The following is an 18583-nucleotide window of genomic DNA, read 5'->3' as shown; positions in this document are numbered from 1 at the left end:
CCCAATAGGATTGTTTTGCATCCAATAAGGATTAATTGTATCTTAGTTGGGATCAATTACAAGGTTCTGTTTTATTACTACAGAGAAAAAGGAAATTAGTTTTAAAATTCTGAATTATTTGATTAAATGGGGTCTATGGGAGACAGGCTTTCCGTAATTTGGAGCTTTCTGGATAACGGGTTTCCGGATAAGGGATCCCATACCTGTACCTTGTACTTGATCCCAACTAGGATATAATTGATCCTTACGGGAGGCCAAACAATCCTATTGGTTTTATTAGTAAGCTTAAGCTTTGTAGATCCAAATTACAGAAAGATTCCTTATCTGGAAAACCCCAGGTCCCAAGCATTCTGGATAACAGGTCCCAGGGTTTTTCTATTTATGAAAACTAATTTGGATGGTAAACCAGTAAAGCTAACCTCCCCTAAATTTTAATTGGTCTTTTCAGCTGAATTGCTTAAGTCCTTGGACAGCCACTTGAAGTCAGAACAAAGCTTGTTTGTTAATGACCCCATTGAAGTGTGACCATACACTTATTTAATAAAACGTGTATTCCCCATAGTAGTTGAACGGACAGAGCTAGAGAAAAAGGAGCTGGAGCGGCAGATATTAGAGCTACGTGCACAACTGAGCAGAAGTGCCATCTTGTCTGAGGTGGAGGACCTTAAACGAAGTCTTGAGCAGAAAAACCATGAAAGGACTCAGCTTGCTGGGCATATAGAGGTATGTTTAAGATAAATGCTGCTTGGGACACTGTGCTCACGTTGTCACATTAATAAATTTGTTTGCATGACAGTGTATTTCCGGTGAGTCTTGGCATATCAAGATAAATAATTCAAGGGCTTGTCTTTTTACCACATATGGAACATGCACCTATATACACTGGAGTACCAAAAACAACTCTGCTAACTAATTTAATGATTACTTTTGGTTTCTTCTCATTTTTTATGAAACGTAACTTAAATTGGTATAATAGCTGTGTTACATACACTTCTCTTACTGACCTGTTTTCCTAGCTACATGTAAAATTTTTCCTTTCTGCAATTATACTTGATTATTATAATAATCTATAATTATTATGCTTGAAGACAAGTAATAAAGTTTCTAAAAATGGAAACAATTGATGAATTTGAGGGGGGAATTAGAGGGCTGAAATTATAACCACATCTGTCTTGCTACAGGGCTAAGTGAAGAAGCCCATCTCTACTTATTTGTACACATGTAGAGGTATGGTAAACTTTCCCAGAGAGTTGAGCAGGATGCATTTCATACTAGAAAAACATTTATTTATGTCTGCCTGTGGTAAGCCTATGGGCAACTATGAATAACTCTACTGACTCAGGAACAGGGCCAGAAATAGGGGTAGGCAGAAGACACAGCTGCCTAGGGTGCAATGATGGGGGCAATAGGAAGGCACCTCTTCTGCCTTATCTGCTATTTTGAAAAATATTGAGCAGAGTGAGTGATACTGGTAATGGTATTCTGTGTATGACTCTCTTCCTATAACTCTCATGGAAGAGAGGTCGAAGGATACACCGTTTTGAAAAGGGCAAAGAGCCAGCAGGATTGCAGCAATGGTTCAGTTATGAAAGAAATATGAGGCAAAGATATAAGAGGACTTGATGGATCCTGCACTTGATGAGCAGATCAGTGCAGTTTTTGCCTACACTGTATAACTAATAAGCCAACAGTAATCCTAGGGCCCCATACTATGTTAGAAGGGCCCTTAGGCCCAGGGGGATAATGTTACTAAGCTTATCAGTCACTTCTACCCCCTAGGTAGTGGTGCCTGCAAACAAGTAGAATGGGGGCCAATATAAAAAAATGTGCCCATGCAAGCATGTTCGCTCTACATGCACTCACGTGTGTGCTCCTAATCTGCTTAGGCCTTGTCCCATTTTTTGAGTCCTGCCCGTGATCCACCCAATCTCTCCTTCAAGCTCCACCCACTTTGTGGCCCATGATTCACATCTTGCTGTGTCTTGGTGACCCCCTTTACCCCCCTGATGGCAACTATGTGAAACAATATGACCAGAGAATTTTTTCATTTAAAGTGTTTCATTAGTTACTTTCCTGGGTCAAATTCTTACAAATCATATCTTGTAATGCTGTTTTTCAAAATTAGGCACTGACTTCAGATATGGAGAAACGAGAAAAGCAACAGATGAAGATGCTACAGCAGCTTAAAGACATCCAGAGTCGCTATGAAAACTGTGAAAGGGAGAGGCAGCAGGCTGTTGATCATGTTTCTGAGCTAAACCAACAACTGGAAGAACTAAGCCAAGAAGCTGAAAGATACTTGGGAGAACTGAGGCAAGCAGAAGCGCTGAGAGCTGAGACTGAGAGGAAAAAAGAAGAACTTAAGGCTAAAGCACAGGCAACAGTTAAACACTGGAGGCTAAAGTTCAAAAAGTTAGAGAAGGAGATAGAAAAACAAGAAGAAACGATTAATCAAATTAAAGACAGCAGTATACAGGTAAAAACCAATATCTTGCAAGATTTTATCACTGTTTCTTATTTATACTGGGATATTGATTGCAGGATTGATTGAAGGTAAACCCCTAAACATTGCAGGTCTCTGTACAAATATATTGCATACAACAGCCCATGTGTAAAAGTTTACTCCATTTGAAAAAAACAAATTCTTAAAAATACACTTTTCTAGTAGTATGTGCCATTTGATAATCTTAAAAGTGCCATTTTAATTTCTAAGGGCTGTCTCCTGAAAGATACGATTCACCTTTTTTTGGGTGGACATCCCCTTTAAAAGACCCGGGAAGAAGCATGCAAGGCATTGTGGGATCAAGATTTAAGGTGTTCTGCAAAATTGTTCAACAGGCAGTGCAGTGGTTGGCATTTTGCTTATTTACAAAAGGTGATTTTTAGTCCTTTTATTGGTGCTGTTTTTGTGGAGTGGTGAGGAAGGAAACCACACTTTAGTGCACCTAAAAGAGAAGTGATAAGGTAGGGAAAAAAGGTAGATTGGCTTATAATTGGTCAAGACAAGGCAGTAAATGCAGTCAGTCCTTGGGTCCGTGCTCTCTTTAATCTCAGCTACCACGGGTGACTAATCTCCCCAAAATGTCTACCACCTGCAGCAGGAAATTTAGCTTGAATTTGGAAAATAAACCGAAATATATGCCTTCCCATGGATGATTAACTTTATTGCCGACAAGAAGGCATTTTGAGGGAATTGGTCATTTACAGGTAGGCGAGATTTAACTGCGGGTGACTATTCTCCCTCTGGGCCATTGCCCTAAGAATATGTTTAGGCTGGTTGCAGTAGAGAGTTAAAAGAAAACTATACAGAATACCTTAGCAACAAAGGCGCATATCATAAGTCACCTATTAAATCATTTACTAAAGAAACAGGAAATTTGGCCTTTTACATCTTTTACCTTGTGCTACCATGTGGGAATAAATGGGAGCTCTGTTCATTCATTGGCTGATGTTAACTAGCATGTACCTAGAATGTATGTGTATCCTTGGTTTGTGTGTGAGCACTGTAAATCATATAGTTTGGAACTTAACTTAATTGTATTTTTTCTATTTAGGATTATTCATGGCACAAACTATTAGAAAAGTTGTTTTTTTTTTCAATGAAGCAGTGTTTTACATCTGGGCTGTTATACACATTATATTTTTGTAGTGACCTGCAATGTTCAGGGGTATGGTGGGTTATCCTAATAAACGGAAGTTTAGATTGAGAGACTTGGAGGCATGTGATCTATCTATTGTTGGAGATATTTACCAACAAATGACTTCAGTGTTACTTAGGTCAGTGCTCAGGCCTTGTTCCTAAACCCCATAACCGCCAGGGTGATGTGTACAAATGAAGAAGATTCTGTTGGAACAAAAAGCTCAGTTAAGCGATTGGGGATTATTAGGGATGTTGAAGTGTCCTATAATAACAGGGATATAATGAATGAATGTTATGTTGATTTGGCATTGCTGAAGATAATCCTGCTTACAGGTAACAAAAGAGAGAGATGAGATGCGGTCTCAGCTTCAAGCCACTTTGCAACAAACAGACAACCTTCGCAGGGAGCTGGCTGAGGTTCTGGCGAGGCGTGCTCAGCAAGAGGAAGAGTTGCATCTACGGGATGTTCGACTGAGTGAGGCACGGGAGCAGCATCTAGAACTAGAGAGAGATTTGCAAGAGTCACAAGAAACAACTTGTAGACTTCAGGGTAAATAGTCATATTTGATATTTATTTCTATATAAGAAGATTCTGTAATTCTGTTCAGCATTTGAAAAAGTGCAAGATGGGAGTTTAAAGAAACAATTTGGTGTAAAAATGAAACTGGATAAAATAGACTGTGCAGAATACAAAAATATTTCTAATATAGTTAGTTATGCAAAAATGTAATCTATAAAGGCTGGAGTGAGCAGGTGACTAACATAATAGCCAGAACACTACTTCCTGGCTTCTGCTCTCATGGGACATAACTGTTCAGTTTGTTTGGGAGCATGCAGGTCAGATTCAAAAGCAAACTAACTGAACTTTTATGTCTTTATGCGCCCCCCCCCAAGTTACTGATTGGTTACTGACTGCTAAGCTTAGAGAACTGTGAATGAGGAAGTAGTGTTCTGGCTATTATGTTAGACATCTACCCACCCCTGCCTTTATAGATTACATATTTGGCTAACTAACTTTATTGAAAACATTTTTTATTTTGCGCAGTCTGTCTATTTTAGCTAGTTTCATTTTTACACTGAACTGCTCATTTAAGCAAATACTTGACTGCTTCAGGAGTTAGTGCCGCATACTGACTTTACTCGGTACATTAAGTTACTCGGTATATTAAGAAAGTGTTAGTGTCATTTGTGAAAGTGATTTATGCTTAAATAATTTATGTAAGATAGACTGTATTTTAAAATAAATGAGAAATGCTGAAGGTAGCTAAATAGGAGCCAATCCGTTCCTGTAATGCGATTGTGCTGTGATTTGTAATGTCTGAGTAAAGGTGGCCATATACTGTAAGATTTGCTCGGTTGGCGAGCTCTTCTCCCGATATGCACACCTACGGATGGGCAATGGGCAATATTGAGCTAATTCAATCATTTGGCTCCACGGTTACCGATCCGAAGTTAATATCAAACTTGCCCAATTGATATCTGGACGGTTTTAAGCCAGATGTCGGTCGGGGAGGCCCGTCATTAGTGCCAATACACGGGCAGATAAGCTGCTGATTCGGCAGCTAAAATCGGCCCGTGTATGGCAAATTTAATTCATATTGTCTGCTCTATTCAACAAGTAGTACAGCCCCCCCCCCCAACACTTTTGCTTGCAAAAGTATTACAGCTTGTTCCACAGCTTTACAATGCAATTAAAAAAAACTTTCATTTATTTGTTCTATCTAGTTTATTGTTAATTAACTATTAATACTAAAAGAAAAATAGAATTAATATAAAAAATAATGCACTTTGTTTTAAAGCAAATTATTTAAAGAGCTACTTTTTCTTTCTCCTTAGATGCCTATTAAAGGAGACTTATTATATGAAAAATAAGAATGTACTAGTGCATTTGTTTTGGACTGATTTATTGAGAAATTCCCCCAAAACCACACTAGTCCAACCCATCTGTTCCATTTCCTGCTGCCTTCTATCCGAGGCTGTACTGGGGGGCCAGCAGCACACTGCACTATTGGATAGGAACCAATCAGGAGATAGGCTGACCTGATAGGGAACTGAAGCCTGTCTTTGCTTGTGTGACTGCAGGGCTATGATTGGCTATCCTCCTCCTACTGTGCTTTCGGCATGGACCATTAGGACACGCCCACCCCTCAGACAGGGACCTGAGAAGATCTCTAGGGAGCTCCAATAAACAGTCCATTTTTACAGATAGGATTAATTTTTTAGCCCAAAGTAAAACCAGCACCATTTATTATTTATAACTGCCTACAAGATTAGGGTTTTTCATTTATCCAATATTTCTCCTTCAAATGATTACTGTCATTATATTTATGGTGTACTTTTTATTTCTAAATTACACTGTTTACATAGCAAATAATTCTCTCTACCAGACCACAGGTCACATGCCTGTGGCAACCTGGGAGATGATTAATATGTCTAGCACCATGTGAAATTTCAAAATGAAATCTAAAAAATATTTAAATGCAGGGTTCTGCTAGAAGAAGCTCTATTAACTGATGCATTTGTAAAAAATGCATATTTAAAAATATAGTTATAGAACTAGGTAATTTATGTGATGAGCATATCACAGATTTTCTGGGTCAGATTTCATCTGATCTGGTTATGCAACAGCACAATATCTAATCTCCACAGGCTGTAATGTAATGTTCGATCAGATACAGTCATAATGCATAAAGTTGTTTATGCATCTACATGTAACAGCAATTGTGTTTCAATGAAGAAAAATGTCTGTCAGACACCAATTCTCAGTATTGTCTATGGCAAGGTATTGCCTGGCATTTAGTAGCCATGACAAGTAGCTGCAACTAAGTAGCTCTGTGTGTCTTCACCCTTAAAGTAGAAGGTAAGGCTAAGTCATTTGGGGGTGCCAAAATGTTAGGCATCCCCAAGTGACTTTAATCAATTACCTTGTACCCCGGGCTGGTGCCCCTGTTAGGAGAAAACCACACCAGCCTGGGGTACCTTGAGAGAGTGCTTCCTTCTTTCCCTGAGCCGACGCATGTGCAGTAGAGTGAAAAGTCGACTTTTTACTCTACTGCACATGCGCAAGCGCACGAAATAGGAAGAAGGAATCACTCGCTGTTACCCTGGGCTGGTGCGGTTCTCTCCTAACAGGGGCACCAGGCCGGGGTACAAGGTAAGCAATTTAAGTCACTTGAGGGTGCCTAACATTTTGGCACCGCCAAGTGACTTAGCCTTTTCTTCTCCTTTAAGGTGTACAAGAATAGCTACTTAAGATGATTGCCGTATTTCTACTTAACCAATGTTTTCATGCCATGCTATTTTCAGTGGAATTAGAAAAATACAGAGCTCTGCAGCAGCAAATGCGGGAAGACCATGAGAAGTTACAGGAAGCTCTTCTGTCCTCTGAGCAAACCCAGAAGAAGAACAAGGAAACAGTGCTAGAGTTGCAGGAGGTGGTGAAGAACATAAGTGCAGAAAGAGCTGCACTGAGCAACCAGCTGGCAAAAGAAGTTAAGGCTTCTAAAGACCTACAGAAAAACTTGTGTGAAGCCCAGAAACAAGCAGAATTTGCTCGGGAAGAACTTACTCTTGCAGGAAAGCAGTTAAAGATGGAGAGGGAAGTGCACCAAAAGGAACTAACAGATTTGCGTTCTGCTGCTCAGAGTGCAAAAGGCAAGCATGAGCGAAGCCTACAGGAAATGCTTGCACATTTTAGGCAGGAAAGAGAAGAGCTGGAGAATCACATCTGCACCTTAAAGGTACCAGATAGAAACAGATATGCACCCATGTTTGCTACATGTATGCCGTCTATGATTTGTCTGATTGGCCCATTTGTTTGTTCGGGGGATAAAGAGACAGTTTGTGTATGAGAGATCATTTGTGTCCTCAGTTCACTTGTTTGTTAGCATGGTGGTGTGTAGGTGTACCTATATGTTGGTACCAGCATATGAGCTGCGTGTCCACTTTTTCTTACAGGCAGAACTGGTGGAGAGCAAATCCCTGGTAAAGTCTGAACGCCAGCGCATAGAGAGAATGAAAGTGGAATGTGACAAGCTAGCAGAAGAGGTTTCCCAAAGTAATGAAGAGAATGGTACACTTCGCTCAAATTATCAGCTGGCTATGCAAGATGTAGAGGACAAGGTGAGTAACATGCTATGGCTTGGACTGGTTATAAGAGCATATGAATGATGAGAGTGGCTGAAGTGGAAATGGTGAAATAAGATCTATGAACTGGGTAAATAAAAGAAGAGAACTGACCAAGACTAGGCAAAAGAGCTTGGTCTTAGACAAAAATATAAATAATGGAAAAGTGGAATGCAGTTGTGTGGCAGATAGAGGCAGAGTAAATAGAGAATGTAAAATTTGAGCTGTGTTCAAGGCAAACTTGGAAATAGGCTATGACATGTTTTACTGGCAAACCTTTATATGGGGAAGCTTGCATATATATATATATATATATATATATTATTTGATTAAAATGGAGTCTATGGGAGACGGGTATTCCGTAATTCGGAGCTTTCTGGATAACGGGTTTCCGGATAAGGGGTCCGATACCTGTATGTATATATATATATATATATATATATATATATATATATATATATATATATATATATAGCAAAGTTTGAATGTTTGAAACTGTCGGTCATATCAGAATGCACTATATAAATAAAACGGTGTAACATAGTAACATAGTAAGTTGGGTTGAAAAAAGACATACGTCCATCACGTTCAACCATAATACCTATATATAACCTGCCTAACTTCTAGTTGATCCAGAGGGAAGCAAAAAACCCCATCTGAAGCCTCTCTAATTTGCTGCAGAGGGGAAAAAATTCCTTCCCGACTCCAAGATGGCAATCGGACCAGTCCCTGCATTAACCTGTACTAAGAGCTTTCTCCCATAACCCTGTATTCCCTCACTTGCTAAGAATCCATCCAGCCCCTTCTTAAAGTTATATAATGTATCAGCCAGCACGACTGATTCGGGGAGGGAATTCCAGAACTTCACAGCTCTCACAGTAAAAAATCCTTTCCGAATATTTAAATGGAACCTCCCTTCTTCTAAATGGAGTGGGTGCCCTCGTGTCCATTGGAAGTACCTACTGGTAAATAAAACTTTAGAAAGGTTATTATATGATCCCCTTATATATTTATACATAGTTATCATGTTACCTCTTAAGCACCTCTTCTCCAGTGTAAACAGACCCATCTTGGCCAGTCTTTCTTCATAACTGAGACTTTCCATACCCTTTACCAGCTTAGTTGCCCTTCTCTGGACCCTCTCTAACTCAATCATGTCCCATTTGAGCACTGGAGACCAAAACTGAACAGCATATTCTTGATGGGGCCTTACCAGCGCTCTGTAAAGGGGAAGAATAACCCCTCCTCCCGTGAATCTATACCCCTTCTAATACAGCTCAAAACCTTGTTTGCCCTTGCAGCTGCTGCCTGGCATTGCTTGCTACAGCCAAGTTTATTGATTTACCTAGGGTATAAGTGGCTTGCCTATTTTTACATCCCAGGTGCATGACCTTACATTTATCCACATTAAATCTCATCTGCCACTTAGCCGCCCAGATTGCCAACTTAGCCGCCCAGACTGCCAAAGTGTACCTACACTCCATAAACAACAGTGCCATGTGGCAGCTGGTTAGAAGTAATTGCTCCTTGCCAAGTTCATATCAGATATACTGTACATTCTACTTCAGCACAGGTCTTTGCAATTCACCCATTTTTTTCAACATTTTAATGCTGATGGGACACTTTACTAAAGACAATAACTTCTATCTTAATTGCACAATAATTTTTTATACTGCTGCATTACCCACGGTAGTTTACATCACTCCTTAGGGAAGAAAAAACATTGTTAAATATGTTCTTATTAGAATGATTTCATTATATAGTGATGAATGCAAGAAGTTGCACTATAGAAAACACAACTAAAATCCTCTATAGGTCCCAGGAAGCATTTAAGAGAGATTGTTATTTAAACCCCTTTATCTATACATTCTTATTAAAAGCAGCCTATACCTGTCACTGCCTTTAATGAAATAGCAACCTGTTCAATTAACACAGCTTTAAAGTTATTCACTAGGTGATTATGCTGTGCAAAATAAACTGCAACATGATTTTTATTTTCCAGTAATATTTTGTTACATCTGTGTTACATCTGTTAATTGCACAATCGTTATTTATCGTGCTACCCCTTACCCATATTAACACACCCTTGACCTATACACTTATATCCTACCCCTGTTTTGCTTGTCTTTGTTTTCTTTTCCTAATAGATTATAAGCTCTTTGGGGCAGAGACTTTATTCCAACTGTGTACAGAAATACCTAAATGTAGACCCCAACCTTTTTTACCCATGAGCAACACTCAAATGTAAAGAGAGTTGAAGAGCAACACAAGTATGAAAAATGTTCATGAGGGTGCTAAATAAGGTCTGTGATGAGGTCTGCTATTTGGTAGCTCCTATGTGGGCTGGCAGCCTACATGTGGCTCAGTTTGGCAGTAGAACTGGTTTTTATGCAACCAAAACTTGCCTCCAATCCAGGAATTCAAAATAAGCACCTGCTTTGAGGCCACTGGGAGCATCATCCAAGAGGTTGGGGAGCAACATGTTGCTCACAAACCACTGGTTGGGGATCACTGCATTGTCATGCCCTGATGTTTCTAATTTTCCTTATGCACCACTTTAGAGTAAGTGGTTTAATTATTTGTAAGTATGCCTTTTGTTTCCTAGCATCTGACTTTATATTTTGCTGGCCATATTCAAAGCACAAACCAAATTATTCCATTTGTAACTGTTCTCCACAAGAGTTATGAGAACCTGTATTGATTCATTTTAAAAGAAAACATTTCCTTTAAGGCTTTAAAAATAGGACACTGCCTAGAGAAAAGGCAAGGAATTGATGTGTTATATTTTCAGTGTGCTAAAGTTAAGGAGGTTTTTTTGAGCAAGGTGGCATTTTATTTGTGTATGTCTTACAAAGCCACTAGGAGGCACTTGAGTGAAAGATTAGCAAAAGATTAACTCACTCCATGTCCATGTTTCTCCTTTACCTCACCAATACTTGTAATATAACACCATTAATTTTGGGGCAATATTATGCCTGGCTCTAGCTAGAGTACAGATTGCCTGCCCAGGCCGGACACAGTTGTTCCCACAAGATGAAATATTATGGAGCCAGTGGCAACACAGAAATACAAACTATAGCTGCATGTGTGATGCATGAGAATGCACTGTTTGTCACATGACTCTTTTATTCCTTACCACAGTGCAGAATTGTATTGTTCTACATCTCTATACCAGATGTCGACTTCTGTGCTTATGCGTACATTATGTCCTTTTTTAAAACTCCTGCCAGCTTCAAATGGCAGCACTAACCCAGACCAGACACAGGCTTAACAGCATGTACACAGTGGGCGGTCAGCTTGCGGGCTTTGCTAATTCTTTTTATGTGACACCTCCTTTGCTTTAGTATTTGAGCAGGAAACTCATATGCTACCTCATTGGTGTTTTTTTTTTTAATTTAATTCTGAAATGCACTTGGGCAGTTTCAAAGCAGGGACTTATTTTGGGTAATGGAAACACAATATATATTGGGGTTAAAGTATAAACGCTGTAGAACTAAGTGTTGTTTGAAGATATTTTGCCTACATTAATCTTATGCCAGGCGGGGCTGATCCTTCCTGTGCCATGCCAGAAACCCCTACGGTGGCATCAGCCTCTTCCTTTGCCTTGCCAAAAATCCCTACGGTGACATCGGCCTCTTCCTGTGCCATACCAGGAGCCATTGTGTTGAGCCAGATGCAGGCACACAGAGCGTATTTCTGTGCCAAAATGCATGCTTTGCACATGCCACCTAAAGTAGAAGGAATATACACACCCACAAGATTACAACCCTGTTTCCAAAAAGTTTTTTTGGAACTGAGGGCACTGATTACTGTAGTTTTGAAAGTGAGATGTTGTTCCATTCTTCCCTTATATAGGATTACAGCTGCTCAGCAGGTGTCTTTGTTGCATTTTTCATTTCATAATGCATTTAATATTTTCAATGGGTGACAGGTCTGCATTGCAGGGAGGCCAGTTTGGCACCTGGACACTCTCACTACAGAGCCATGCTGTTTTAATAAGTGCAGAATGCGGTTTGTCTTGCTAAAATAAGCAAAGTTTTTTCTGAAAAGCATGTTATCTGGATGGCAGCATATATTGCTGCAAAACCTGTAGGTATTGTTCAGCATTAATGGTGCCTTCCTAGATGTGCAAGTTACTTATGCTATGACCCCCTTACTATCATGGATGCTGGCTTTTGAACTGTATGCTGATAACAAGCCAGATGGTCCTTTTTCTCTTTAGCCCAGAGGACGTGCTGTACATAATTTCCAAAAAAGAATTTAAAATTTTAATTCGTGAGACTGCAGGACTTTGTCTCAGTTCATCTTAAATGAACTTGGACACAGATTTGCAAATCATCATTTAACACAGTGTGCCTAATTTTTGGAAATGGTTGTAGATTCAGCAGAAACAGGATTTTTGCTTAGTCTGTTACACAATTGCTTGTTTGACTGATGCAAAATATAAAGTCTTTTTCTAGATGCAAAGTGTGATTTTGCTTTGTGCAATGGGCTTGCTATAGATTTATAAATGTTCCAAGCCATTGCCAATAACTGGGTAATACCAACATTTAAAATGCCAATATGCCTTCCAGAGCAACCATTTTTTCTGATATATCCTGCCTCATATGATTATTCTGTTGAAAGGAAAAGGAGATAAAGTCCATAGAACTTAATGCTAGAAAGTTTGAAGAGGTTAACCAGACGCTAACAGAACGACTACATTCTCTTGAAATGGAGCAAGAAACCATCCTAAGTGCCATAGAGGCAGAGCTCAACACTGTTTGCCAGCTTCTGTCTAAAGACTCCTTGGATAAATTCAAAGTAAGTTCTTCAGCTTGCTAAACTAGTTAGATACATCTGCAGCCAGGGCCCTTTAAAGTTTCCCCTGCAAAAATATCCCATGTAATGTTCTGTATATGTCTTTAGTATTATTAATAAACATTTATTTTTCTCCATTGAAGGCCATATCCAACACCTCTCACCTAAGGAATGATCCTCACTACAGGCTGGCAGAGACTAAGGTAAAAACTCTCTAGTCAGGTTACTAAGCCAAGTGTATTGTTTTCCTGAAAATATCTCACTAGCTGTGGGACTTGAGGTTGGGCCCTTATTAGTGTACATTCTGCTGTGATGGGTTTTTTTCAATATTTGTGTGACTGGTTAATGTCTTAGTATTCATAAAGCAGATCAAGGCAAGATGGGGAGATCCCAAGTTTCCAGAATTTCCCAGCTGTTTGCAGATCTGGCCACACAGAAAGAAACAGCTGCACAGACTATTCCAACCACCCCCTCCACTCTTTCCACCCTATTTTTCTCTTATCTTTTTGTTCTGTGCCTCCGTTCTTTTTTTTATTTTAATTGTTCCAAATATATTTTCTTTTTTTTTTTCATGTGACTGGTGTGATTTGCTTGTTTGAGACACCCTTGACTTTTCCTATAATGCAGGTATAATTAACATGCTTCCTATTGTCTTAATTAGGGGTGCACCGAATCCAATTTTTTGGATTCGGCTGAAACCCCGAATCCTTTGTAAAAATCCTTCGGCCGAATCCAAATTTTGCCGAAAAATGCAAAATCCTGCCAAAAAAGACAGAATCTTGGCCGAATACCGAACCTAGTCCTAATACACAGGATTCAAGACACTTGCCCACTATCTGATACGTTAGGATACCCATCTCTTATCTTCTTCTATTGCACAGACATTAGAACAGTTTCCTCTCTGCGCTCTAATGTAAAATCTATAGCCCACTTGGCTTTGCACTGCCCACAATATATAGAGGTAAAGGGAATTATACCTCTGCTTCACCCAATAGATATTTGCCCTGTTGCACCACTTAGAGGACATGTAAACCCCACACACAAAAATCTAATCAGTGAACAGCCTCTTTGAAATCTTTCAATACCTGCCACACTGGTTGTCCAGAGGTTAATAGTAAGGCTGCAACATCTCCTTAATCACTTAGATTTCCTTCTCCTCCTGTAACTTACTCAGCCCCCCTCCCTCAGGAATTTGCTTTGGCTGTTGGTTTGTGGGCATGCTCAGTTGTTATAAGCTCAGATTTCTAAACACGCCCCCCAGTCTAGCAGCCAGTAAAGAGATGGCATTGCTGGTTCCCATAGAATCTCAGCTCTAGCTGTCTGCTTCAGTTTTTTCTCCTGAGCTCAGCTTTACCGTTACAGTGCTCAAACAAAGCAGAACTTTTATCAGAGACAGTTCTGCCTGTGTGAGCCTGTATTCTTGATGAAATGTATGCTGAATAAGGGTCTGTGTGTGTATGCTGCTTGCAGATTTAAATTTAACTGATTATGTATCAGAGGAAAAATGGCCACTGGGTGAAAGCTGCTATTTGCTTTAGGAAAATGTGAGGGGATATATGCAGTACAAATGATGCCATTTGGGTGGGGGAGGCATGCCCAACTGATATACATTGTAGTAGTGCTGGGCGTTATACCGGTTTAACCGGTATACCGTTTTTTAAAAAAAAAAAAACGGTATGAGTTTTAAACATACCGCTATACCGGTATGCGCGCCTCCTGCTGTTTTTCTCCAATCACATCCGGGTTGCGCCCGTGCGTATGTGACGTCGGCGCGCATGTGACGTCAGCGCGCACACGACGTCGCTAGGACGCATCGCTGGAGCTGGAGGAACCACAAGTTGGGTAAGTTCTGCTGGGGGTTGTGGCTGGGGCTGGGGGGGTTGTGGCTGGGGCTGGGGGGGTTGTGGCTGGGGGGGTTGTGGTTGGGGGGGCTGGGGGGGTTGTGGCTGGGGCTGGGGGGGCTGGCTGGGCTGGCTGGGGGGGTTGTGGCTGGGGTTGGGGGGGTTGTGGCTGGGGCTGGGGGGGTTGTGGCTGGGGTTGGGGGGGCTGGGGTTGTTGGGGGGGGGCTGGGGTTGTTGGGGTTGTTGTTGGGGGGGGGGTGGGGGGGCCACCAATATTTATTATTTATTTTTTATTTATATACCGTCAAATACCGTGATACCGATATAATTTTGAAAAATACCGTGATATAAATTTTTGGTCATACCGCCCAGCTCTACATTGTAGGCAAATGTAGGCTTTACATGTCCTTTAATACACTTAACGAAGCAAACATTCATCATCTGCTCACCCTAATCAACATCTGTACACTTGCTTCCTTACGTGTACAGACAACAGTACACTTGCCTCTTCACTACTTTCTAATGTACATACATCAGTGTGCTGGTCTTTTCTCTGCATCCTAAGGTACAAACATCAAAAAGCTTGCCTTTCAGCTCCTCTGAGACCTACAGATAGAAGAACACTTGCCTCTCGGCTTACCCTATTTTAAAGACATCAGCAGACTTGTCTCTGCTGTTCATGATAAGCTGCAATTAATCATACTAATCAGCACGCTGCCCTCATTGGGCCCCCTAATGTATAGGTCCAGCATACTTGTATCTTCACTCTCCCTCAGGGGAAGTTCACCTTCAGGTTAAGTTTTAGTAGATATAAAATTTACTGTTCTTAGCAACTTTTCAATTAGTCCTCATTTTTTATAGTTTTTAAATTCTTTGCCTTCCTCTTCTGCCTCTTTCCTCCTTGGAATTTAATATGCTGCCTGGTTGTTGGGATAACTGACCAAGGCAGCTAAGTCTGTGAGATTTCAGTTGTGTTGTTATTGTTAGGCCCTTCTGTTTATCTCCCAGCTTTACATAGAAACCACTGCATGATTGCTAGGGTAAATTGGACACTAGAAACAGATGAAATTCTGGTCTGGAGAGCTACTGAGCAACAGTATAAATTATATAAAAGCCATGAAAAAAAATTAAAAAATGAAGACCAATTGCAAATTGTCTTGAAAATAACTGTCTACAGCATGTTAACGGTTAACTGAAAGATGGACTACCTCTTAATATACAGACATATGAAAAGTGTTTTCTGCTTGTTTTAATGTACAGACTTCTTGCCCTTGATTTTCGTAATGAACTTATATCAGCACCCTTTCCTTTCTTAAAGGAGAAGAAAATTCATTTTGGCATTTTACTGCCAATAGATTAGCCACATTAGTGCAAGCTAGAATGCTATATTTATTCTGCAGAAAGCTTTACCATACCTGAGGAAACAGCTCTAGAAGCTCTCTCCATTTGTTTAAGATAGCAGCTAACCATTTTAGCTTGGTCTTCATAGCTTCCTGCTGCAGCTCTAGCTGTTGGTAGCTCAGATCACACACCCCTAAGTGAGGGGGGAGTAAGTTTTATGAATCCTTATGGGAGGGGTAAGCAGGAGAGGGGAGAGAACTGTGCAGACTCTGGCCCCAGGAATGAAGGATTTTTCAGAGAGAGGAAGTCTGATACTGAAGAACACGTGTAAACAAAAAAAGACAAGACATCCTGTGTTTCTGTGAGTTTCTGCGAGTGCTTATGGCTGTATTTACATAGACCTTTCTGATAAAGCTTACTAGTTTTTACCTTTCCTTCTCCTTTAACCTCTCTGTGGACTCTCTAATATTAAGACATTTTGAACACTTCCCTCTGTGTTCCCCCTGTATATAGATAACAACACACTTGCATCGCTTTAGCCTCTAAGGGTAGAACCACATAAGAGTTCACTGTAAAACAGGCTTCTAGTATATGATCTGTCAATCTGATTATATCCAACAAGGTCTCTTGTGTAGTTCTATATGGGAAATCTTGCTGGATGCTGTCTGGTCATTGCACATATCCTAAAATAATGGAACTGATATAAAAAATGATCTGTATAGCACATTTAAGATTTTCCATGTTACGTGACTTAACTGTCAGAAGGGACAGAAGGGAAGATGCTGAATTTTCATTTGGCAACATACTGTAAAATCGGATAGACTTTTGTTTCTCATTGGTATTGAATATACATGAATGACTACAAGAAATCATCTGACTTTGTCTTATCATATTTTACATTACAGCAGGGCTGTCCAACTGAAGGCGCATGGCCAGATGGCCCTCTAAAAGATATTTATGGCCGCAAGTCTGCTCACAGGCTCCATAGACGTCACTGTATGACATCATTTTAACTTAATCTGGCCCTTAAACATGTTATATGAAAAATATTCAAACAACTACATGTAATAAGTTGAACAGCACACATTACAGTATACAGAAGCAATATTTTTTAGAGTCCCACAAAATTTCTTGCTTTTGTATGACAAGATCTTGTGGGTACTCAAAAACTAAATGCATTTTTTTTTTTGCTCCACCTAATGTACATTATCTGCACATCTGCACTCTCATTAATTTAGAGGAACACTTACCTCTCTGCACTCCCTAATATACAGACATGAGCACACTTGTCTTGTTCTCCACTTAATGTGCAGACATCAACACATCTGCCTCTCAGCACACTCACATTGTAGACACCATTTCACATACTCTACTGCTTTAACTTAATGGTTGACAACTCTGCAAACTGTATGAGGCATGTCTGAAACATCCTACGTCCACCAGCCATTCTTGACTGTAGTTCTGCACCTTTTTTTGATTGTAAATAAATTAGGCACTGCCACCAGCCTTGTGCTTTATTTTGAAGGCAGGTAGCTACACAGACTAGATGGTTGAATCTAGGATCACCCTGATGTCACAAGTGACTAGCGCCACCATCAGGGAACCATGTGGAATGTTTTACTAACATAGCTTCTTGCCATAGGTGCATATTACCAGATTAGTGTGTTTGGTTGGCAGAAGTTGCCAGCTCAGTGTTTGCCATCAGATGCATACTTTAACTTTCCCTAACCGATGTCATGGAACATTTATCTTCTTTACATTAACACACAAAATATAGGCTTCCAAATGTTTACCCTGGCCAATTCTCTACCTCTTTGTAGATAAGAGTAAGCAAAAAGTTCTATTTTTTGCTAAAGTAGTGTTTTGCAAGTATTAAAACTTTTTGCTTTCTCTCTTTTATACAAGAAAGTACCCTCCTAGTTTCTGTTCCTTTTATAGATGCATGGCTAGAGGCCAGTTATACAGATATGTGCGTTTGGGTTGTCATTGGTCAGACACACCTGGAGACAAATGTTTTTACAGCTACAGCAAAAAATCAGTGCAGCTTTCACTGGAACACTCTGTCTGTGCTAGAGTTGTGGGTTAGCTCATTACCAATGAGTCTGTTAGCTGTGCTGTGCAGTACGTACCTGGCAACATTCAAGACATTTGTTAGGCACCCTAAATATGAACATGCTGAACTCTAGGTCCTTAGTAGTGACTATACTGTTACTTAGAACACTGTGATGCTGCCAGGAAGTGAACTGATTATTAGGCATGCCACGTAACCTCTTCCTGATCCGCAATAATAATTCTTGCCATACTTTTAATGTCTTTGGGCAGAGTGACAAAATGTGAATTAATCACAGGCACATAAATGTTCAGCTGAGTAACAGAAAAAATGTTGACCTCACTCTACAGGGGTTGGCCACACGTAATTTGGGACACTGGGATAAGCAGTGAATTAACCATATATATACACTAACTGAGGAGGAAGAGTACATGCGTAAGAGTTAGTTACATTTCGGATATTGACCAGAGAAATAGACATTGTACAGGCTTAGAAAAAATGCGCCTGGCACACTGGGAGATCATGAGTTTTAACCTGTACACATGTACCACTGCTGCTCATGTGTTCAGGCAATCACATACCCGTATAGACAGACCTTAGACAGATATATTGGCCTGATGAACATGAGCAAGAAATTATACAACTTCTGAGAACTGTTATTTATTATTATTTCCTTTGTTTCATTTAAACATTTGAATTTACTTGTCTCTCTGTTATCCGCTTGCTCAGGAGCTAAAGTCCTTCCCTATTATTGATCCAAACACTGATATTATTTTTTGAAGAGTA

General features: G+C 40.0%; 1 protein-coding gene across 4 annotated transcripts in view; it reads left to right on the top strand.

Moving 5' to 3' along the window:
• Positions 1 to 18583, top strand: part of cep128 (centrosomal protein 128kDa) — a 120759-nt gene that overhangs the window by 21733 nt on the left and 80443 nt on the right. For 3 of the 4 annotated variants that reach the window (XM_031890961.1, XM_012969281.3, XM_031890962.1), the window contains exons 13-19: positions 563 to 723; positions 2126 to 2476; positions 3974 to 4190; positions 6947 to 7380; positions 7598 to 7762; positions 12392 to 12568; positions 12709 to 12768. In XM_031890961.1, coding sequence (XP_031746821.1) covers positions 563 to 723; positions 2126 to 2476; positions 3974 to 4190; positions 6947 to 7380; positions 7598 to 7762; positions 12392 to 12568; positions 12709 to 12768 — 1565 coding nt within the window. The remainder of the gene's footprint in view (positions 1 to 562; positions 724 to 2125; positions 2477 to 3973; positions 4191 to 6946; positions 7381 to 7597; positions 7763 to 12391; positions 12569 to 12708; positions 12769 to 18583) is intronic. The other variant, XM_031890960.1, reaches the window with a different exon arrangement.

The sequence above is a fragment of the Xenopus tropicalis genome, chromosome 8, assembly GCF_000004195.4.
Source record: "Xenopus tropicalis strain Nigerian chromosome 8, UCB_Xtro_10.0, whole genome shotgun sequence".
Taxonomy (NCBI): Eukaryota; Metazoa; Chordata; class Amphibia; order Anura; family Pipidae; genus Xenopus; species Xenopus tropicalis.
This window is presented reverse-complemented; position numbering and strand designations above follow the sequence as displayed.